The following is a 25,000-nucleotide window of genomic DNA, read 5'->3' as shown; positions in this document are numbered from 1 at the left end:
AATATCTCAGAATGGCACTTGGGATTCCAAGAGATACGATGTTCGGCCAATTCGCTACTACCAGGCCTGTAATTTTGGTTCATTTGGGATAGTTCTTGAGATTCCAAGAGGTTCCAGGATTTTCTGATGTCGCTACATCAAATGATGCTACGTAGTCACCATGTTCACCGAAACTCCTTGAAAACAAACTGAATTGAAAAGTTTGTTTTCAAGGAGTTTCGGTGAACATGGTGACTACGTAGCATTATTTGATGTAGCGAAAATATAACTGCCTCAAGTGTAAACCCTATGTGACTGCTGGTATCCTGGTTCGTTGAGGTCTAAGTAAATTAGAATCAATCTTGAAGTTGCAAAAGGGTACTGAATCCCAGTTTTCTTCTGATCAGTTAAATATGTGAAATTCTGAACTATAGATTAGTTCAAATGGCACAGAATGTCTTTAATTGATGTACATTGTACAGTCATTGCACAATTACGGGTCGCTCTTTCACAATTATTAGTCGGTCAGTTCACCATGCTATTCAAATGGAATTATGGGTTATCCATGATTGTTATATCACTGAACTTATAAAAAGTCTACTAAACTTCAAGAAGGTGCAGATGGTTTGACTGATTATGTAATATTGCTCTGTAGCGGTGAGGAGGTTGAGTGATCATAGTTGAATATGTAACGCTCATTAGTGTTGCTGAATAGGTTACTGTCACAAGACTAGACCTGAAGTTTTGACCTCCAGAGTAGTCTGGCCGATCGGAGTATGTCAAAAGTATCTTAAGATCCCAAAGGGTCCAGTTGGTTATGCAATGTTACTGTTTACAGCAAATATAAATACAGTGACGATTACATATACAAGTCAAACGACTTAGGTTCATGGCAGATTCGAAGGCCCAAAAAGTTACGTATATTTATGACAATATCTAATAATCTTCAAAGAGGTTCAGCGGACATGCCACAAATTCGATACTAAGGTTAAGGTTTTCGCGAGTAGTTGGATTGATTTGAATATCCCAAACGTATATTGGAATGGCTTTTGAGATTTAAAAAAAAATCTACTCACGATGAAAGAAAAAAAAACAACTGCTACTGTAATTTAAAAGCTTGCGCCTCAGGACCGTTGGTCCTTTCGCTTCGAAAGACTAACATCCCTGATGCCTGACGTCTTTTATGCCTAATGTATTTATGCTAAAACGTACTTTATGCATGGTAACAGGGCAAGTTTTTCAAGAAATGGCCTTCAGAACTTCAGGTGTAGCTAAGGTTGCCTCCAGGTGTTTTCATAGAAGATCAACACACTTTTAGTTGTTTCACGAAATTCTCAGATCATTCAAAAACTTCTCCAAGTTATGACAAAGATCTGAAAATTTAGCCGGAAGTCCAACGAAAGTTAAGAACATTGAATTGGGTCTTTAGTTCAACGAATGTACCAGATCTTCCAAGAAGTCTTTGAAACCTAGGCTTTCACATCTGCATACGTAACTAGCAGCGTAAGTTCGATTGTAAGCGGGTTGCACCCGTGGATTCACCTCGAGGGACAGAGATTAAAATGTCAACGATTATTGAATTTCATGTTTCAAGTCATCATGACCTAAAACCTAGCTTTTCAAATACAGCATCTCCCAAGCTGTGTTCTAATCAGCGAAGCAAATATGTGTTCTACGTAGGGTCACTATTTCGAACCTCAAACAATCATCACTTCGGCATTCTTTCGCCATTTAACGCTCTCCCACAAAGAAGTTCTTCCATCTACAGAACGCCTAACGGGACCGTTCCTCAATACCGTTAGCGCGCGCGCTCCAAATCTGGCGCTCCCAATTCCGGCGCGGTCAAATTCCAACTTTCTTCGGGAGAAATTATTTCGGATTGAGTCTTTGCGCTCGAGAGACCCTCCAAAAGAAGCGACATACGACGACGCAACGTCCGCGCAGTGTCTCAAACCACGACCATTCGCGCAAGAGCACAGCGCAAACGTGAAAGCTTGGAGCTGTCATGATTGACTTAATGAGGTCTCAAACATCTCCGCCACAGCATCCCCCCTCGTCCAACTCACCAGTGGAGTTGGTCCAAGGAAGATCGTACCGGACTCGCCTCGCTTCGTCACCACCGCAACGGTGTCCAGTGCGATTGATCTTCGGGGTTGATCTACTAGCGATTGGATGATGAGCGAACGGCGGATAATAGGGGAACAGAACTTGTTCAAAGATTCGCACTCTCCAGCGACGGACGGAGAGCTGGGAAGCTGTTCGTCCGCATGAAGGTGTCCAAATGGGTCGTCCGGTGAGAGTTGTCAACGCGCGCGCGGCCGAGGGAAAGCGGCACGGCCCGGCAAATGCGTGGAATATAAATAAGTGGTGATTATTACCGAGAATTGCTGAAGATGAGACTGCGTTAACTGATGAAGAAGCAAGAAGATGATAGGGAGCAACGCAGTCTCCCTGTGTGCGGTTGACACACGGCGCAGCCAGCAGTGCGATGACTCTTGTGTGGATGAAGAAGGTCCACCACCGACCGCCGACGACCGTTCAACAAGATTATATGGAACGATGCGTGTTTGAGTGCGAAGGTGGATAGAGGAGGAGGAGATCTGGGTGGAAGCGAGGACTGTAGAACAGCCACGCGTGTAGAAATACAAAATACAACATATCGAACGCGAAGAGCAACAAGAAGCAGAACCGAAGAGGAGCGTTGCGAGAGACAGTGAGAGGGAGAGAACGCGCGCGCCTGAGAGAGATATCGAAGCAGATGCAGAAGAGTGGAGGTGGCGGTTACGCGCGTAGTGTAGGCTCTGGCGGCGGCGAGGTCAACGTACGTAATGATGTGTGCGAGAGTGCGGAACTGCCAGCCAGCCGCGCGTAGCACCGACCGACCCCCATCATCATCGTCATCCAAGTGGCGTTCGTTCTGTTTGTTGTCGTCGGTCGGTTCAAGACTTTGGGGTGCGATGTTCTTCCTTGAATGAGGCAAACTCCTTTCCAAAATGTGCAAAGCAGGTCGACGCGGAGCAACGACTGTGTCGAGGCTGCCCCTGCCGAACGACTTAGCTTGTCCCCTTTTTTGTAGAGACTGTGTTGTGAGTAATGACGTTGGGTGTTGAGGGGGTTGTGTCTGGTTCTTACCTGAGTATAACACCAATTTTCTGCAACCGGTGTGTTGACCTCTGGCAGAGGGGGTGATGGCACTCGGCTGACTGCCATTGTGCTGCTGGAAGAGTGCAGGTTGGAGGTGACCCTTGCCGTCTGCCCTGCCGGACAGTCACTCACTACCGGCAATCTGGAAAGAAGAGAAAGAAAGGACACCGCGTTAGAAAATTTTGATTCATAAAAAGTCTCCGCTTGATACGATATCCAGGATACCCCCCGCTGATGAAAAGAGGGAGGTTACAGACTACGATTCACGCATGACTTCGTTGCACCAAAGAGACCTCCCTGGGGTCACGAGACCACCAACGGAGAAGATCTGCCATGGATAATCGTTTATTGACAGACTATTCAAAATGCAGGGAGCGGAAAAGCCGGCCGACCGACCGACCGACAGCTGCTTCTTTCCAGGTCGGAGACGAGCAAAAGGATCATCATTCGACCGACGGCAGGAAGCAGAAAAAAGACGAAGACCCATTCGTTAATGTTTTGCCTGTCCTTCTGTCGGTTCGTTTCGTTTCCATGTTCATATCTGAGTGCTGCGGCTGCGGCTCTGTTGGGGCCACAGCCAAAATCATACTTTTTTTTTTCTTTTATTGATTTCCAAGAGTTGAAGGCTGTTTGCATTGGAAACGAAACGAAGGTTGCGAGAGCAGCCCGAAATAATTTATTAACGCTTAGAGAGGCAGGCATTGGCAAGAATGATTTGGACGCTGACATCGAGTGTCGACTGTCTGTTTCCATGAATCAGGTCAACGGCCTTGAACCCTTCGAACTAGCGCTGTAGCGCAAACGTGATTAGCGTAGCATTTAGTTTCCGTACCTCACAGTGTAATAGCTGAGCCAACTGGAATCGTCAGCGGACGTCATCTAGACAACAGTTGCGACAACACGTGCGATCCACAACAACGCTGCGACGACATGTGAGAACTTGTGAATCCGTGCGTGAATTAAGCTCTTGCCATCTATCACACTGTTCTTCTGTTCACCCGGTTCACACTGTATCTTGACTACACTCGCTCACACACTCTCTCTCCCTACGTGTATCTCTACGTCTTCTCTTCTTCTTCTCCTTCTCCTCCTTCTTCGTCACTTCTCTGACACGGTTTCACTGTTTTCCAACCAACTCAAACCACTGGTGATTGCCGTTTGCCGTTGATGTTGGCTGTTGCTGCTGTTGGTGGTGACCCTTATTAAATGACACAGAAACTGGCTTCGAAAAGGGGCAAACAGATAATATTTCCTCTTCAGGGGAACACACAAACCAAACACTGAACCCTCGCACTGAACCGCACTGCTCTGTACTTTCCCAAGAAATCGCTTCTTTCACCGCAAGTATTTTCTTACAAAACACACTCACTCTATGCCTGAGCACTACAGCGCACCAGTACACCGTACACTACCAGTTTAACTCCCCAAACATGCTACACTTCAGCTCCACTCCATACACACCGCGTGCGAACGCTCCAACAGTTGCAGAAATCGTTTTGCGAATACGCGAGATCCCAAACCGTCGCCAACCGCACACCGTACAATTTCGGGCTTTTTTGATAAAGCAAATAAAACCAAATGGCTCAAAAAACCTGAAGAGGAAGTCACCCCAAAAAAGCCGAGAACCGACCGAGAAAACGGGGCCGAGTATTTTGTATGTCGAAGCGCGCACACCAACACCTCAAGACTGCCTCTGGTTGGCGCTGAGCAGGTTTGCGTTGGCCTGCCACTGCCATTCATCGCCGCCAGCCAAGTCCTCTCTCGCTCTCTCCGTGGCCTGGCGTTCTTACGCTCTCGTACTCTCGCACGCGCATGGCCGTCTTTTGTATTTCTCTCTCCATTCATGACTCGAATCGCTCTGAACACACGCTTCGAGTTCGCGTATCGTGTAAAAATCTACGTTCTCTCGCGTTCTCGCTGATTTTCTGTTCACCCCCATCATCGTGACCGTCATCAACAGCGTCATCGTCATCACCGCTCCCTCACACACCATGGATTAATAATTTTGCTAAACGTTCTAACGCCCCCTCGTAGTCGCGGTAGCAATCAATCATAGTCGCCGCCAGCACCACCACCGGCACCGTTCCAGTTACCGCGTCATCAGGTTGCGGGGTGGTGTAGTTCTTCGACGTACCTAACTACTAACAACAGGTGATCGACTACCCTACCGCTACATTCGGGGGCTAATCAACTCCAATCAAGACGTCGCGCGGCCATTGTTGGTGCGTGAGTTGTGTTGGCGTGTCTACAGATTGTGGATTTGCTTCAATTACCGCGTGAGGAAAGCATCCGTCTATGTGAATGTGCTCTCTTGGATAAAAGATGATATAAGAAGGAATCCAATTGGAATGAACACTCGCAAATCTGTCTACGCCATCCGCGAAGCAAATCGACCGGATTTCGTGAAAATCGTGTGGTGGCTGCTCATTTGAAATGCGCTGAGAATTGCCGTACGGAGCTGCTTCCTGTTGATCAGGGACAGTTTCATTTCTAGGCAGTTTTCGTGTCTTTTTTCCAGTATAATTGCCAAATTACTCCTTTTTGCTGATTTGATCTTATTACCCAAGGATGGAGCTGGCGCATTCTACGCCATACTGATGCATTGCTTCAACTGCCTGCGTTCTCTGTGTCTTAATGATGTTCATCAAAGTGTCACTTCTACCTTTCGGTCACCTCACAAATGTCCAGCATGATGATCCTGTCGCTTCTGTTAGAATTTTCGTGTTTCTTAAGAATGACATAGCCGTTCCATTGCACTCCGATTCTTCCTACTGAAAGCGCGGCTCTGCTGCTGGTATTATATATGTATCGTGCCATGTTCTGTCGAGTTTGATGCTGCAGCATTATCGCCCACTTTGCGTTCTTCTTCTCGAAAGCCTCTGTGCAGTTCTGTAACTCCAACTCAGATAACTCCGTTCCGTATAGCCAACGGTGCTCTTGACTGCGTCATTGGTGGTAGCTTAACCGTACTTTAGAAACCCTCGAGAGGTAAACAAACATCCGGTTGATTCTTTCAATCTAGATCGTACCAAAGCGTCCGTCGGCTCAGTAGTTCGTTGAATACAAACAGCTTGGTAGGTAGTTTGCTCAGGTACCTAGTAGTCAGAGTCGACGCCAGCGCCATGCGAGTTCCTTTGGGGATTCATCTACGATAACTTCTGTTTCTTTTCTAGGTAATCGCGTACGATTCTATTTGGAATCTCTTGGAATTTCTTAAGAAATTTTGGTTGGGATACCCAAAAGAGTCGTTGACCGCTTGGAATTATTCAAGATTTTCTTTTGAAATTTGTTTTAGGATTCCTTCTGGATCTCCTTCTGGAGCCAGACGTCATTCACCCAAGAGATCCTCTTGAAATACCTCCAAGAGTTCTTCCGAAATTCTTAAAATTCTCAATTCTTCCGAATTAAATAAATTCCTAAAAGAATTTCTGTGAAAAAACAGGAATATTTAAAGTATCCATTGATGGATTTTCTGAAAAAAAAAATCCAGAAGGAATAGCTGGAAACCTCTAGTGGAATACCCAACAAAACTATGAGATATTTTTGAAAAAAAAATCATAGAGGAATCCCCTAAAAGAATCCTTTTATTTTAAGAATTCCTGGAGGAATTTCTAAGAAAACACATGGAGGAATATCCGGCGAAGTTTCTGATGAAATGTCTATATGAATTTCTGCAGGAATCTTTGTATTCCATTCCATAAGAAACCTTCTAAGATTCTCTAAAAAAACTCTAGAAAATTTTTTGAAGGAGTCCTTGCAAGATTTTCTGAGACTTTTTTTTATGAAATTTTTGTAGCTATTTCTGGAAGAGAAATGTCTAGAAGGAATATCTAAAGGGAAGAAATCTTGAGAATTTCCTTGATAATCTTTTGTAGACTTTCTAAAGCAATCCTTGGAGAAAACTCTTTATAGCTTAGAAGAAAATTTTAAAAAGTTCTGAATTTCCGAGTCTCAATGTATCCGTGACTCATTTTCTAAAAAAACCCATGGAGTATTTTAAAGAAGATTTCTGGATGATTGCTTTGAAAAATGTCTTGAGGAATCTTTATAAAAAATATATAAGAATTTCGTAGAAGAATTTCTGGAACAATCTATGCAAGATTTTTTGAAAGGAATTCTTGAAGTAGGGTGACAAAGTGTATTATCGGCAGGTTTGTTCTCTTCGTCATGGGGGTTTTTTTTATCGGCCAAATTGCATGAAACTTGGTCTTATAATTCAGCTTGATTGGGAAAGATTTGAGGCCAATTTTAAGTTCAATAGGTTTCAAAAAATCCTCCATGACGAAGAGAACAAAACTTCCGAAAATACGTAAGTTCCCCTATTAAAAAAAAAAAATCCATGCTACATTCATGGAAGCTATCCGTGCAAGACTTTCTTAAGGAGTTCTTGAAATAATTTCTGGAGGACACTCTAAAGTCCGATAGAATCCTTAGAAGATTTTGTGAAAGAATTTTTGACTGATTTTTTTAAGGATTTCCTGGTTCATTTTTTAAAAGAATTTTTAAAATAATCCTTGGAGAAATTTCTACAGAAACTCATACAAACTTTCTTATACAACTCTTTGTGAAACTTCTGGAGGAATCCCCAGTGGGATTTCTGAAGCAATGGGAAGTTGCTGGGGAATTTCTGGTGAAATTTTTGGAAGAATTTCCATAGTAACTCCAGCACAAATTGTTGAAGAAATTTTTGAAACATTTTCTTAAAAATTCGGGAATAGTTTCAGAAGACATCGCTGAAAGTTTTATTAAAGAAATCACCGTAGAAATTTCTAAATGAATGAAACGATGTTTTTGAAGGAATCCCTGGAGGAAGTTCTGTTCAAATGGATAATGGTTTGAAAAAAAACGGCGGAATTTCTAGAATGAATCATGCAAGATGCTTTGAAAGAATTCATTGTAAAATTTGTAGAATAGGAAGAATTGTAACCTGGTAGCTCAGGGATACAGGGTTGGGAATCTACAAGTCGATACACGGATAAGAGCAGGACCACTGAAAAAGATGTCAAATGGAAAAATCGTTGGAATATGCACTGAGTGTTGAAATAAAACTGTTACCGGAAAGAGTGGGGGTGGGGGGGCGTTTGGCGCTCGAAAGACAAAACTTCTTCCACTAGAGAATCACAAGGACGTCGAGGCGTGACGGTTCCTTTTCGAACCCGGGAAACGAATTAATGCAAAATAGTGGAATTGCTGTTAAACAAGGCTCAGCTCTTAAAAGAATGTCCAGGAAAGCGAGTTTTCTTAACACTACAGTGCGAGAAATAAGAATAAAAATTGAGCTGATTTCCATACAAAATAATCAAGTTTGAGGATCAAAACCTCTGTTTCTAGCGATTCGATTGTAATGGAATTTTGTCTGCAACTTTAAAATAACTAGAATAAAGGGTGGTACGGTCAAAATTTGGTCAAACAATTTTTTTCATAACTTTGGACTGCGTACACCAAAATAGTTGATTTTTGGACCAGTAATGGTGCATTATATGTAGCTAATGCCATAACATTTTCATCAAAATCGGTTTAGTTTTTGCGGAGGTATTGTTGAATCCTGAGATCTGCAATTTTAAAATTTTGTACAAAGAGGCTTCAAAAATAAGAACATATTTGTACTGTATAGAGCCAGAAATACTGAACCGAATTCAATGATTTTTTTTCTGTATATAAAGAGTGCATGTCCAAATGTTGTGTAAAAATTTCATTCAATTTGATTTTGTCGTTTCAAAGTTATATTTGTTTAAGTGGCACACTGTCAGTTTTTTCATATTCAAACTACCACAACTTTGGAAGTACAGTAACCCCACAATTTATGAATCGGTAAAAATGACCACAGTTTATGGATCACTCATTTTATTAACATGGCGATTCATAAATAGTGTACAAAATTAAGGTGATTCATCGGTGTGGGGTCACTGTATTCATACATAATGGCTCAAAATTTTACTTAGATCATATTTGTATAATAGTATTTTACAGTAAAATTTTCATATGAATCGGAGCAGTATTAGTAGTTTTATAACCAAAAGTGTGCTCTACTGATCTTAAATTGTCAAAGATTTACTATGGAGCGCCTTTGTACAAAATTCTAAAAAGGCAAGTCGTTGGTTTTATCTATATATCAACAAATACTTAATGGATTTTGATGAAAATTTTATGGCATAAGCTACACATAATGTACCAATACTGGTCCAAAAATCAGCTGTTTTAGTGTACGCAGTCTGACGCTATGAAAAAAATGGAAGTCCAAATTTTGACCGTACCACCCTTTATTAGCTGAGCAAATGTTTACATTGACTTTTCAGATTCAAATAAATATAAAGACACTATTTCTATAAAAAAAGTGTCTTTATAATTATTTGAAGTTGAAAAGTCAATGTAAACATTTGGATGGATGATGATTTATAATTCTAGCTAAAATTCTAGTTATTTTAAGGTTGCAGCCAAAATTCCATCACAATCGAATCGCTAGAAACAGTACATGTACATGTTTATTGTGACGTCACATAGGAGGAGTTCAACTTGCGGTTTAGTGGTCATGATGTTGGACGGTGGAACTTCGGGGCCGGACAAGTGTCGGGCGGTTGCGAAAGGTTGTGTTGATAGCTGGTCGGATCTTTGTTGGTCCGACGGACTTCGGTATAGGAGAGATGTAGGGTTGTTATTGACCTACTAATTTCGGTGTTGGATGCTGGTTGGACGGAGGTCGAGATGTTCTTGGCCGACGAGCTTAGAGCCGGGCCAGTGTCAGGTTGGTGTCAACCTACGAGCTTCAGGGCCGGACGGGAGTCGGGCAGTTGTTGGAAGTTTGTTGTTGCACGAGCTTTGAGTGTCGGACGATGTTGCTGGAAGATTGGCTTGGGTCTGGTGAACAAGATGGCGTTGAATGTCACACCAGTCACATTGTGTGAAACGATCACACAGAGTCCTTTGCTGGAGTAGGCATTCATGCGCGGTAGAGTGGTCCGGAAACGGCGTTCCACAATTCCTGCCGAAGAAAGGCCACAAAAGAAAAAGGCCCGATTTCTGGATATTTTTTTTTTTGTTTTTATTTTTGTATTGTAGTTCTATGGTAGTTGGGTTTAGGCCTTTAGCTATTGATTTTAACCATTTTAACACCGTTTTTGATTTTCCAATTGTACTAATCGGTTTATCGTACTAACAACCTCACATTTACTAAACTTTACACACGCGCGCACTACAATTACGTACAAGAATTCACAGCAAAAGAGCGAATTTTCTTCTAAAACCCATCTTTTAATACTCTCCACAATGCATATAAAAATAAAATTAAAAAATTGTTTCGATTTTATGTGAAAATCGATTTTATAGACATTTCAAAAATTGAAATGTCCACTAAATCGGGGTATACTTGTAGTCTGTACAAATACCAAAACATGTCACTGTACGGGTGCTCGACCTTCATCCGGACACACTCCGAATTTGCGCTAAATCATCGCAGTCATCGCTCGTCGTATCGTCTGTTTGTTTGGCGAATAAAATTCGACACTTCACTCCGCGCCGCTCCCATCCTCCCGACTCTCGTCGAGTGCAAAACAACATGAACATCCACGATTTCGCATTAACGGGAGTATGGGAGCACTCAAGCCACCGCATCGAGCGGACAAGCTACTTTCGTTCGTTGAGCCACAGTAGTAGATGGCGAATCCTTATCACCTATCAGCGCAGCTAGCAGCGCACACACATTGTCAACATATAAAACAACGCCACCACCCGGAGAACGAAGCGAACGAACCACCGCAGTCATCTTGGGCAATGTCACACGGGATGGAGCAAAGTGGAGTGCTCCAGCAGCAGTAGCAGCAGCAGCAGAAGCATCGACGGGCAAAGGCTTCAAGGTCTTCCGTTCAGTGACTTCTTCGTCGCCACTGCGCCACTGGCCGTTTGCTCCACCGCGTGCGAGGTTGTTCTTCCCAGAGGGGCTCACATAGCGTGCCTCGCCGTAGCACATCGAAGGAGCATTAACGTTCCGTTCTGAGTCTAGCCTAGCCTAGCAGCCACAGCTCATCTCATCCACTATGGAGAGGTGAAATTGCCAACGTCTTTTTGGCTAGGGAGCTGTACGAAATTGCTCCGCTCCGCACCCGAACAACGCAACGTAACGGTGCGACCTTGCTAATTTTTCGGGGAAGACAAATCGATACCGACCGACAACTTCGTAGATATTATGTGACTATGATGGATATCACGCTGCTCTCTTCCACGACGGCTACGGCGGCGGACGGGTGGCATGTGTATCCAATAAATGTAACAGAGTACGACCGGCGGCGACCGTACCGATATGAGATATAGCTCAATGTGGAAGATTTGCGGTTTATTGGGTGACTAAGAGTTTACGAGGGCAAGGCGAGTGGACGCGATAATGGTGATATACAATGTTTCAAAATAGAACTGGGAAATTAGCACACATTTCAGAGAAGTCTACGTCAGACTACCACAAAATACGAAGCTAATAGCTGATAGGAAAGGAATTGCAAAATTATAAGAACTACAATTTTAGCAAAACTTTGACTGGGTGATATCACAGTTATACCAAATGTATGGTATAAAAATCGAAGTTAAAGTACAGTTATCCAAACAAAATTTATTATACACCGCGTCCAATAAGTTCTCATACAAAATACAAATTTAGAAAATATAATTTTTTTTTGAACATCTGTGATTAATATTTTCAAAATGAATGCATGTATTGAAGAGCCACATAATACTGATTAAATAAAGCATACGGTAAACAAATCATCAAATCAATGGTAAATGGTAAAAACACACAAAACTAGCAAAATCACGTTCGATTCAGTCGCCGTTCTTTAAGAGTTCACCCAGAGTTACCCATTGCTCATGTGTACATAAATGTGACAGCGAGCCTCCCACCAAATTGTCTCCCAGCTCTTCAAAATCGCAGTGTGCTGCGCTGCTAGGAGGCTCACGAAAATTTGGTGTGTGCGAGCTAGGCACATAGGGCACTGCATGAAAATCTCTCCTTCTCTTTCACTCTTACAGAAATTTTGTAAACAACAAGGCCACGAAACGTCAAAATCCCATACAAAATCAAAACAGTGCAGTCCCCTATAGCTCCCGGGGAGCTCGTCTCATGCGCTGCGTGAGCTGTTGGTATCTAAGGTGAAAAACACCTTCTTGGTAACGAAGAACCTCAACAACTTTTTTCCGTACACAACACAAGTGTCTGGTTGGTCTATGCGGTACGACTAGGCACTCTCAATGCAAAGGTTAAGGTTTCAATACTCGTTCGTTTAGGAAGTTTTTGTCGTGAAATTTTCTAATTTAATCAGCGCATGAGACGAAGCTCATGAGACACATCTTGAGAAAAATGAGGCACACAACTTTCGGTCTCAAAATGTACTGTGCTCCTGGGAGCTTGCTTGCAATGTGGCTCTCGTACATGGGACTACAGCACGTGTACATCAACTCTGGTTTCACCAAGTGAATCTAATCGTTTAATTCGCACCAGTATCGCGAATAACTTCTTCGTCGCTTTGTACTTAATAATCCGGTGTTAGTTTGCACTGTTGCAGCCAGATAAAACCGTAGTGATCAATTTTATAACTTTGTGCGAGCTGCTCAACTATCACATGAGCCGCCATTGTTCGCTGTTTTGCTGCCACAACAACCGAAGTTGAGACAAAGCGCTTCACTCAATTGCACTGGCCCACCATCCAATCTGGAAAGATGTCAAAGAAATGTTCCGCATCCCATTGTATTACTGGCTCATCTAGAAGCAGTAAAATTTCGTGTGCCAGTTGCAGGAAAGGTTTCCATTTAAAATGCGTCGGATTATCTTCCAACCAGTTCAAGGGCATTCGTGATTTCCCTGGGGCAGAATGGTTCTGCCCAGCGTGTCGACATTCATCGTTTGAATCCCAGCAATCGTCAATAAATGCCGTGCCGTGCTTAATCTCATACTGGATCGTCTCGCGTCGGTTTTGCGCCTGGCTGGAGCCCAAATCGACGTTACACGCTCGCTATGCCGCGCTCTGAATGAAAATTGTCGTCGTACAAGTATGAGCAATAAAACCTCGCAACCTGCCCAAGCAACCCAATCAAGGAATTTCGAGTGTGCACTGAACAACCTCCAATTCGAGTTCTCAAATGTCTTCAGCTCTTTCATCGACGCCGCTGATTATTCGGATACCAAAAGGGACCGCACCAGCAGCCTATCGTCATCTCACCTCACAACATCCAACGTGGAGAAGCGAATGAGAGTTGATGTTCCGATCAGTACTTCTCCATTTTGCAAATACTATAGTACCTTCAATTGCAGGCGCTACCTCTGCGGATATTGTCCCATCATCCAGCTTTGACTGTTCCAACCCTCGGACCACCAACCTCACCAACTCAACCGCCACCACAGTCGCCTCTGCCACCTCCGCCACCTCTGCCACCACCGTCATCACCGCTACCTCTGCCACCACCTCCAACACCGCCACTGCCTCCACAACCGCCTCTCATACTTTCACCTCACCAGTGATCGTGTCACTACTTTCCCCGCCAGCTAGTAATCATGTCACTGCTCCTGCTGCTGTTGCTCCAATATTCAGCAACAACATTTCCTCCGCTGTTGGCCACGCTCCTGCTGTTTCCACAACCGCCACACAAACGTCACCATCAATGACCACCGCCATAAAAACTTCTGCCGCCGCAGACCAAAGCACGCAAACCTTTTATACTGATCTGCCAAAACCGTCACGTGCTGTACCGAATCTCCAAACGCCTGCTGCTCCTGCTCCAGTGCCATCGCCATACAATACTATGGTTAATGCGTCCTGCACAGTTCCTGTTCTGGTGGATAATATTCGCTTACCAAATCCACGTCATCCGAGCTCGTCGACTTGGCCACCACTCCTATCACGGTGAGTTCATCCGGGCCCGACTCCGTTTGCCACCAGCCGCTACAACCTCGTACAACTAATTTTAAGAATACACCTGTGTGCAATGAAGATATGCAATGCTATTCTAGCTCTCGACCAAATCTCGCGGTAGCTCGTGCTGATCAGTCAGGTTCAAGCAATAACAATGGGAATTGGTATTACCTCACACGTTTTCTGCCACACGAAACTGAAAACAACATAATTAATTATATTGCACACCATGCTAAATGTAACCCTACACACATCATATGTCAAAAACTAATTCGTGCGAGTGATAGTGTTAGACCGCTTACATTTCTGTCGTTTAAAATTAAGTTTCCTGCTCAAATTGAAAACTCGGTACTTGCAGAAGGATTTTGGCCAGTGGGAGTTACAATTGCTCCTTTTTTAGACAGACGATCCAACAGTCGCAAACCCATAGGATCACGGATAGAACCTCGCTCGATTCTTCGCTACCCGAGCAGATACAACCAACGTCCCACCTCCCTTCAGTCGAATCCTTTACCTCAGCTTCATCCGCAGCGGAACCTAGTACAAAGACAAGACAAACACGGGTTACCATCGCCAAAACTCACGCCGTCGAGGTTCAGAGTAACTTTAGTTTGAGTGAGCTACTCTGCTATTACCAGAACCTTGGAGGTATGAATACATCTCTTACTGATTATCGTCTTGCATGTTCCGATACCGCATACGATATTTATGCTTTTACTAAAACATGGCTCAGTAGTGCTACACCTTCTTCCGTTATTTTCGGACAGGCGTACTCTGTTTACCGTGCTGACCGCTCACCTTTGACTAGCTCTAAGAAAACTGGGGGAGGTGTACTTCTTGCTTTTCGCTCAACTTTTAAATGCCGCTTATTGCATCCACCCAATTGCACATCTGTCGAACAATTATGGGTGGCACTTACAGTTTTGGATTACACATTATATGTTTGTGTAATTTACATTCCTCCCGATAAAGGAAACGACCCCGTAGTAGCCTCTCAACATTCAGAATCGTTAGCTTGGATCACGTCACAAATGGGCTTGAGAGACAAAATTCTGATTTTAGGTGATTTCAATATGTCCTCGGTTAATTGGATCACTGGACCTGCATGCTACTAGTATCCTAATCTTGCGCGGTCTAAAATAAACAATCAGCAGCGCCAAATACTAGATGACTACAGCACAGCAGGTTTGGTCCAGATAAGCTCTGTTTATAACTCTAATAGTCGTTTGCTCGATTTATGTTTTACCAGCAGTGAACACATTCAAAATACAACTGTTGTTGAAGCCCCCGCTCCATTAGTCAAATATGTTCAGCATCACCCACCTATTCAGGTTCTCGTAAGGAATAGTGTACCATGCAAATTTAGATCAATTCCGGACTGTGTCCGATACAATTACAAACGAACTAATTTCCTCAAAATGAATCATTTTTTGGCTTCAATCAATTGGGATGCCATACTGCAAGATTTGAACGTCGATACTACAGTTGAAGTAGTCAATTACGTTTTGAATTACGCAATTGAACAGTTCACTCCCAAGACCCCTCGTCAAGAACATCGCTTTCCACCCTGGTCAACCAAAGCTCTTAAAAGATTGAAGTCGGTTAAAAGGTCTGCTCTCAAAAAATACTCTAGAAATCGTAATCCTAACACCAAAGCACACTATCTAACGTGTAATGAGCAATACAAACGATTTAACGATCAACTTTTCCACGATTACATAAGCCGCACCCAATGCAATCTCAAGCAAAATCCAAAACAGTTCTGGTCATATGTCGATGAGCTAAGGAAGGAATCAGGTTTACCATCTACCATGATGCTTGAAGGAAATGAAGCATCAAGCATCAAATCCATCTCTAGTTTATTTAGACAGCATTTCTCAGCAGTATTCTCTAACAAAAAATTAGATGCTCGCCAAATTTCTGAAGCCGCTGATACAGTTCCTAATCGCTCTACTATTGGCCGTCATCCTAGAATTACTCAGCTTACAGTCGAGTCAGCATGCAGTAAGATGAAATGCTCATTGAACCCTGGCCCTGATGGCATACCTTCCATTGTTCTCAAAAACTGCAGTTTGACACTCTCTAAGCCTTTGTCTGCTATCTTTAACCGATCACTGTCTTCTGGATATTTTCCGAGTATATGGAAAAAGTCATACATTTTTCCAGTGTTCAAAAAAGGCGATAAAAGCGATGTTTCAAATTACAGGGGAATCGCTTCTTTATGTGCTATGTCAAAACTATTTGAACTGCTTGTGCTTGACTTCCTTAAACATCATTGCTTGAATTATGTATCTGAAACTCAGCATGGCTTCATGCCAAAAAGATCCACAACCACCAATCTCGTTAGCTACACATCATTTATTATTAAGACATTCGAAACTCGTAAGCAAGTTGATGCAATTTATACTGACTTCTCGGCAGCTTTTGATAAGATCAACCATCAAATTTTGCTAGCTAAACTTGAGCGTCTTGGCCTAACTGACCCACTCTTGAGTTGGATACAATCCTACTTATCTGGTCGCTCTATGTCAGTTAAAATAGGCAGTGTAACTTCTGAATGCTTTGCTGTGCCTTCTGGTGTCCCGCAGGGTAGTCACATAGGACCGTTTTTATTTCTGCTCTACCTAAATGACGTAAATCTGGTGCTTAAATCGTGGGCTTCGTGGCCGTGCGGCTAGAGGCGTCAGTCATCTAGACGTTTCGTAAGCTTCGGAGTGTGGGTTCGATTCCCGCTCCAGTCGGGGAAAACTTTTCGTCAAACGGAAAATTCTCCACTGGGCCACTGGGTGTTATGTGTGTTGTCCGTTGTCATATGTTAGTGCTTGTTCAGTCTGTACAACCTCTGGTTGAAGACGGTGTAGTGTCTTTTTTTTAAATGTTTCAAGCTGTCTTACGCCGATGATTTCAAACTCTACTACGTGATAACTAGCCGCGATGATGCCATATTTCTCCAATTTGAATTAGATAAGTTTACAAACTGGTGTAGAATCAACGAAATGAGTTTGAATGCCAACAAATGTTCCGTGATATCCTTCGCCCGTAAACATTCGCTTATAACTTACGCCTATTCTATTGATGGTATTCCCCTTAAACGAGAGTCCACTATCAAAGACCTAGGGGTTCTGTTAGATTCAAAGCTTTCATTTAAAGAGCATCTTGGATACATCACTTCAAAAGCTTCAAAATGTCTTGGATTTATATTTCGCTCAGCCAAGCTTTTCGTTGATATTCATTTCATGAAAACTCTTTACTGCAGTTTAGTCCGCTCAATATTGGAATATGCTGTTGTTGTTTGGGCTCCATACTATAAGTCAGGTATTCAACAACTTGAGAGAGTTCAACATAAATTCATTCGCTTTGCACTTCGTCGTCTTCCTTGGAGTGTTCCCCATAACCTGCCAAGCTACGAAGATCGATGTAAACTTATTGACCTGGATCTTCTTGAACATCGTCGAAATGTTTGTAAGGCCTCATTTATCTCAGACGTCTTACAATCAAATATCGATTGTCCTAATGTCCTTCAATCAATGAATGTTGATTCTCGTCGTCGCTGTCTTCGTTCACATCTGTTTTTCCGGTTCCCTGTATTCCATACAAATTACGGCTATAACGAACCTATTAGTAGTATGTGTCGTGTTATTAATCGCTGCTATCATGTTTTTGATTTTCATTTGTCTCGTGTCTCCAACAAAAACCAGTTTCGCAAAGTGTTAGTTTGATTGAGGAATTAGGTGTCAAATGTCTTAGTAGAAATAGGTTCTTATATTTTAAGATTGTACTAGTTTTAAGTAGCTATAAGAAATCGTAATTGTATCATTTGGAAATTGTATTCTGTTGATGCGAAAAGAAGAGGAGGATTTATGCCTATTTGAGAGAGAGCATATTGAAGCTCAGCTCAAACGGGCTTTTCCCTGCTCCAATAAAGATAAAGATAAAGATCATAAGTACGTTATTTCCTATTTGTTTTTATAAGCCTAGCAGTAAACTTCGATTTTCTGAAACCCGTGTGCTCCGGCACGCAAGAAAAATGTTCGAAAACTTTTTCATTCTACGGTAGCTAAATAGAGTCCATAAGGTTAAATTTTGAGATTTTCTCTCAAGTATTGTACCAAAGAGATATACTAAGGCTAAAGCAATACAATTTTAGTGATGATATGGTAAGAAATTCGCACGTAAGCTCAACTTGGGCTGATTTCCTCGAAAATGACCGTTATTTTAAAGATAAACATCAAAAAACGTAAATTTTGGACAAAATTTACCACAATAGGGATACGAGCATATTTTAGAAGTGAGAATGATGTGAATCAAGAAAATAAGATGCAGCCATGCTTCTTCAACACAACAAATCTCATTTTTTTGTTTAATTTACGTTTTATTTTGTACAACCTAAAACGGCTTCGTACTTCACCAATTCAGAATCTCATATTTTTTTTCTTTTCTGGTCATAGTTTCTACTAGCAATGGTGAGGACAGAAACCTAATTTGTTTCAACTTAAAACTTTTACTCGTTCAAATGAGACTAAATACCCATGAAATGGCGTGCGTGCCAGCTGAAATAGACTTACGACACATAAGCGATCAGCAGAGAAGGATAAAGCAAAGTTAATTCCAAAACATATCCTGCATTTCGTCAGCGTTACTTTGAAAATCCAATTTACAGATGTAAAATGAATTCAATTTGATTTTGTATGAGAACTTATTGGACACGGTGTACAGTGGCGACTCGATTTTGTCAGCCTTTTCAAAGGTTTAAAAAGTGAGTTTTTTTTTCACTTCGCATTACCATTTCATTACCATTTAAGTTTTGTATTGATTCTTTTTAATGACTTCTGCAGGTCATAGTAAATGTCTTATTAGTGACTATTTTGATGTCGCAACGTAAAAACTTGAAGTATTTTTACGAAAATTACGTTCAATTGACAAATTGAGATATAAATTTGCAAAAAAAAAAAACAAATTGTTTTGGTGGGATTCGAACCCACGACTCCGTATCCGACGCTTTAACCAATTAAGCCACAGAACAAGCTAAGATTCTGCAGAATAGAAAGTCAAAATGGATTCAAAGCACCACCTGAGGCTAAATTGTGTGGTTAAATATTGAAGGATGTAATAAAGTAAGTCATGTCATGTAAGTAAATACTACAAAAGTACGTCAAAACTACCTTAGAAAATATCAACAGAAACCTTTGTGAAACTCATGGTTTAGTTAGGGGTCATATATAACCGCAACATGGAAGCGGCTGTATACATTCACACATTCCATAAAACAGAATTCTGTCTTCAGCAAAGTTGTTGCAAATTGAGTCTTCTATTAACACACTAAGTACCGACAGGCAAAAAAAAACGTAGAACTGTTTTTTTGCTCACCCCCATCTCAGCGGTTAGTGAACCAAATTTCAATCTTTTTGCGTTAACGGAATCCTACACTATCCTAGAGAGATGTAGTGAAAGCCGATTGGAACTTCATGCAGCTTCCGGTGAGAACCAGGCGAATACATTAGTTCCACATTTTTAATTTCTTCTGGTTCCGTTTTTTTTCCCAGATTGGTTATGAATACCATGTCCTTGTAGCGAGTTCTTTCGAAACCTCGACAAGATAGCAACACTCTGTCTTCGGAAAAGTTGTGATTTCCGATTTTCCCCACCACGTGGCGCTAGTGTACATAGTGACTTTCGGTACGACTTTGGTGGGATATAGCACAAAATCGAAGACAGGAAGGAAAGTACGATCTTCGGCAAAGTTGTTCAGGACTACGAGTACTTCTGGGCCATGAAGAGCATAGTTCCGAATTTCACCACAGATAGAAAGGTACGATCTTCGGCAAATGATATTGATGGTTCAATCGCCGCGAAATGATGTGTTGGTGGTGCATCGATTTTTTTCGCCGAAAATAATCGATAAACCACCAACACATCTTCGGCAAAGTTATTCAGAACTACGAGTAGGGTCTTGCACCATTTGGGCAGGTGTACCTATTCTGGGCACTTGCTGCTATAACTAAGTCAATTTCAAACCGATTGATTTGAGTTTTTGTATAGAGTAAGATACTGTACGTGCCTAACTCTATACAAAAATTCAAATCAATCCGTTTGAAATTGACTTAGTTATAGCGGCAAGTGCTCAAAATAGGTACACCTGCCCAAATGGTACAAGATCCTACTTCTAGGCCACGAAGAACATAGTTTGAAATTCACCACCACGTGGCGCTAGTGTACATACAGGGGATGGCTAAAATGTTTGGGATAGGCAACTTTTTTTCTCCAACAAAAAAATTCAACATGCTGTAACTTTTCATAGAGTGCATCAAAAAATCTCAAATTTTGACTGTTTGTCAACCTATTATATGTGCATCTATGGTACAAATTTGGGCTCGATTGAATAATTTTTCGCGAAGTAAGAACCGTTCGGGTAGAACACTATTATTGAGACAACTAGTTTTTGAACTGTCATATCTCAGAAACCAGTGAACCCAAGCAACACACATGTTATAATAGAGTTTCGACAGCGCAAGTTTTGGTTGTATAGAAGTTTATTTTACGTAATTTTAACATTGTGTTGAAATAACGTAAAATAAACTTCTATACAACCAAAACTTGCGCTGTCGTAACTTTTATATAACATGGGTGTTGCTTGGGAACCGAATTGAATGAATTTTTTAACGTTCATCAAAAATATATATGGATACTAATTACGACGTTATAAAATGTAATATTTTCTCACGGCGAATTAAGTTACACCGGGTTGAAAATTTTACCCATATAGAGGAAAATAAGTCAAATTTGCAATACCACACAAAAATTACTAAATGTGTTCTTCCTTCAATCTTATTAGGCTCTAATATATCTAATTAGAGTTAACTTGAGAACAGAAGTGGAAAATCTTTGGATATCAACACTAAAATTTATTGACATTTTATTGAAAAAAATCTAAAAAATGTCAATCCATGATTACTTTTTTCAACGTTCAAAAAGTACTAATGTTTAAATAGTTTGTAAAGCATTTACATAGTGTTAGTGTACGTTCAAAATTTCATTCAATTCGGTTCACTGGTTTCTGAGATATGACAGCTCAAAAATGAGTTGTCTAAAAAATAGTGTTTTACCCTAACGGTTCTAACCTTGTGAAACATTAATCTATCGAGCCCAAATTTGTTCCATAGATGCACATACAATAGGTTGACAAACAGTCAAAATTTGAGATTTTTTGATGCACTCTATGAAAAACTATAGCAAGATGAACTTTTTTGTGAGAGAAAAAAAGTTGCCTATCCCAAACATTTTGGCCATCCCCTCCCGACTAGAAAATTGTAACAAAAATAAAACATAATCCTAACAAATTATGATATTCATAACTCATTGTGATATAACCATGTTCAACATCCTTGAAGGTTTTTTAATACCACAACTCAATTATATCACATTATGTTACAAATGTTGTTTTATAACTCATTGTATTATAATTTAGTTTTGAGTCTTCGACATTTGAAAAGTTATGTTACAAAATTGTATTAAATTTTGATAGAAACTAATAATCCTGAGGCTAAAATTCCTATCCCGTTTTGTTATAATTTTGTTATGATTATAACAAATTAGGTTATAATCCTGATTAGACTAGTGTACTTTTTGTTACAATTTTAGTTATTTTAACATCATCCTGCATCTAGTTTATAACATAATTAGTTATAGAAAAATATCATAACGTCATAACACAATATGATATAAACTTGATATAATTTTCTAGTCGGGCTGTAGTTTCTTCCGATACGCACGAAATCAAAGTCAGGTAGGAAAGTGCGATCTTCAGCAAAGCTGTTCAGGACTACGAGTACTTCTAGGCCATGATGAGCATAGTTCCGAATTTCCGCACCACTTGGCGCTAGTGTACATAGTTACTTCCGGTACGACTTTGGTGAGATATTGCACGAAATCGAAGCCTAGTAGGAAACTTCGGCAAAGTTGTTCAGGACTACAAGCACCCCGACTAGAAGATTCGAACAAAAATATAACATAATTATAACAAACCATGATATTTATAACTCATTGTGATATAATCATGTTTAACATCTTTGATGTTTACAAATATTATAACTCAATTGTATCATATTATGTTATAAATATTGTTCAATAACTCATTGTAAAATAATTTAGTTTTCATTCTTTGACATTGAGTACAATTGTATCAAAATATGATAGAAACAAGTTTTCTTGAAGTTAAAATTTATATCACATTGTGTTATAATTTTGATCTGATCATAACAAAATAGGTTATTATTTTGATTAGTCCGGTGTACTTTTTGTTACAAGTTTAGTTATTTTAACATCATCCTGCATCTAGTTTATAACATGATAAGTTATAGAAAAGATTCATAATATCATAACACAATGTGTTATAAAATTGATATATTTTTCTAGTCGGGACTTCCAGTTCCAGTTCCGATCGTCACCACCACGTGGCGCTAGTGTACATACTTACCTCCGGTACGAATTTATATTTTAGCCCACCTCAGAACAACCCCCCCCCCCCCCCCCACTCCCTCTCGTACACTTTTTTCCACACAAAATTTTCGAACGAGCACTACCGGGTTTCGAATTTCACCACCACGTTGTTATAGTGTACAAAGAACTTCAGACACAATTTTGATGAGCTATGCAAGTGAAATTGAAGCCACTAGTCTGACTCACTCGAAGGATTGTTCTGACAATTTTTCTAGCTATTTGTATGAGAATTTCTCACGGAAATTCCAACATGGAATTTCCTCAGGGTTTGTCCTGGGATTCTTTTTCAATGATTTATTCGAGAATTTTATTAGAGATTTTTGTTCCACAGATTCCTACTGGAATTTCTTCAGAGATTTATTCAAGTATTTTTCCAGTGATTCCTTCTGGAATTCACCCACGTATCATTGTGTCTCCGGGAATTCCTCCAGGTATTTTTCAAAGGATTTCTGCAGGAATTTCTTAAAATATTGTTCAAGAAATTCCTCCTCCAAGGATTCCTGTGAATATTCATCCGTAGAATTTCCAAAGCAATTTATGCAGTCGTTATTACTAGAATTCCTCACGGACACCCTTCAAGGATCTCTCCAGAGGTTCCAACTGAATTTCGAAAAGTTAAGGTGCTGAACACTTTTAGCGATATACATATTTGAAGACCTTTTGTAGAACATTTCGATTTCCTAAAAAAATCATTCATAGGTTTCGCCAAAACGATTTTTAAAAAGTACAATTTTTCAAGAAAATAAAAAAAAAATCATCTCATGGTTATATTTTTTACAACTTCTGAAAATTTACATTTTTTTTTTTGCAAAACTTGGCTGCCGGTGGACGCATAAATGTCCCATGTGCAAAAACAGACAATCGAGAAAATCGCGTCCAAAGTTCGAAAACGTAAATTGTCTCAACTATGAAATATAAGCGCTGAATCGTGTTCTAACATTAACCAATTTTGAATTTGAGCTCTAATTTTTGTTTTAGAGCGATTTTATAGTTCCATAGGATTTCCAATGAAACGTGACGCTTATGCGTCCACTTTTTAGAATGTTACAAATCGGCCTTGCATTTTTTCAACAATTTTCAGAACAAATTACCTATTTTTATTTCCTTATATGATAGTACACCATGATACATGGTCATGGGCTGCAAAATCTCAATATTGCCAAAAATGCACATGGGACAATTATGCTTCCACCGGCAGTTGGTATCTTTTAAGTTATTTCAACTAGAAGTTTTTAACAAAAATGTAACACAACGACAACCATGGTAACATATTTATGACTTATCTTCTAAAGAGTAAATAGGGCAAAAGTTCGAGTCGGGCAAGAGTTTCTTTTGAAGTTTTTGAGCTCAATTCAAATTATTTCTTTCGGGTGTCAAGGTTGTTCAAAGTCTTTTTGAAAAAGAGTCTTTCACTCCAAAAATTATGAAAATTGATCAATATTTCGAAAAGTTATGACAAAATGTTGGTTTTTGATCAAAAAATTGTAATATGCGATGGTCCTTCCAACGCATGGAATTGTAATGAAATCGAATTCGATATTTTATTTTGGGACGTAACTAGGTATATTTTGAAAATGCTTTAGCATGTAGGGGAAATTGTGTATTTTCGGCAGTTTTGTTCTCTTCGTCATTGGGGGTTTTTTGAAAGCTATTGAACTCAGAGTTGGCCTCAAATCCTTCCGAACCAAGCCGAGTTATATGACCAGGTTTCAAGAAATTTGGCCGACATAAACCCACCATGACGAAGAGAACAAATCTGCCGATAATACCCATCGTCACCCTATAACTTTTTGCAAAAAGATTTGGAAATCATATTTTACACATAGTGGGGCAAAAGTTTGATTTGTGGGGCAAGGGAGCGTCCATAAATTACGTCACGCAAAAATTGCCCATTTTCAATGGAATGTCAGATTCAGCCCGTCTTTGTTCTGTTCTGTTAGTTTTCATCCTAGGAAGTTCTATGAGGCAAAAAACATGTAGAAATTTGTGTTTGATTGAAAATCGTTTTTTAAGCATAAGTGAAACGGGGATTTAAACATCGTACGTCAAAAATGCAATAGGCAAAACAAAGTTTGCCGGGACAGCTAGTTGTGCTATGTGTTTGAATTTTGGAGTTTAGAAAATATTATAACACGATAATATATCACATTATGATAAAAATGTTGATATATAACTCTGTAATAATATAATTTAGTTTTGATTCAATGACACTAAGATAGTATTGCTACAAAGTTGCATCAAACCACGATAGAAACTAGTTATATTGATGCTAAGATTCATATCACGTTTTGTTATAATTTAGATCTGATTTTAACACAATAAGTTATTTTCTTGTTTAAACCACTGTACTTTCTTTACGATTTTAGTTATTTTAACATCATCCTGCATCTAGTTTATAACATAAATAGTTATGGAAATGTTTTATTACATTATAACATAATGATACAAACTAGATATAATTTTCTAATTGGGATTTTGACATCATCCTGCAT

General features: G+C 40.3%; 1 protein-coding gene across 3 annotated transcripts in view; it reads right to left on the bottom strand.

Annotated features, from left to right (window-relative positions):
* Window positions 1-25,000, bottom strand: part of LOC109400045 (protein roadkill) — a 194,803-nt gene that overhangs the window by 160,114 nt on the left and 9,689 nt on the right. The window contains exons 1-2 of one of the 3 annotated variants that reach the window (XM_019672516.4): window positions 3,956-4,882; window positions 3,112-3,265 (exon numbers count right to left, since the gene is read on the bottom strand). In XM_019672516.4, coding sequence (XP_019528061.1) covers window positions 3,112-3,265; window positions 3,956-4,002 — 201 coding nt within the window. In that variant the 5' untranslated portion in view covers window positions 4,003-4,882. Of the gene's footprint in view, window positions 1-3,111; window positions 3,266-3,955; window positions 4,883-25,000 lie in introns of those variants that run through there. The other 2 variants (XM_029851787.2, XM_062846264.1) reach the window with 2 other exon arrangements.

Source organism: Aedes albopictus, chromosome 1 (genome assembly GCF_035046485.1).
Source record: "Aedes albopictus strain Foshan chromosome 1, AalbF5, whole genome shotgun sequence".
Lineage (NCBI taxonomy): Eukaryota > Metazoa > Arthropoda > Insecta > Diptera > Culicidae > Aedes > Aedes albopictus.
The sequence above is the reverse complement of the archived record's forward strand: the minus strand, read 5'-3'. Positions and strand labels throughout refer to the sequence as shown.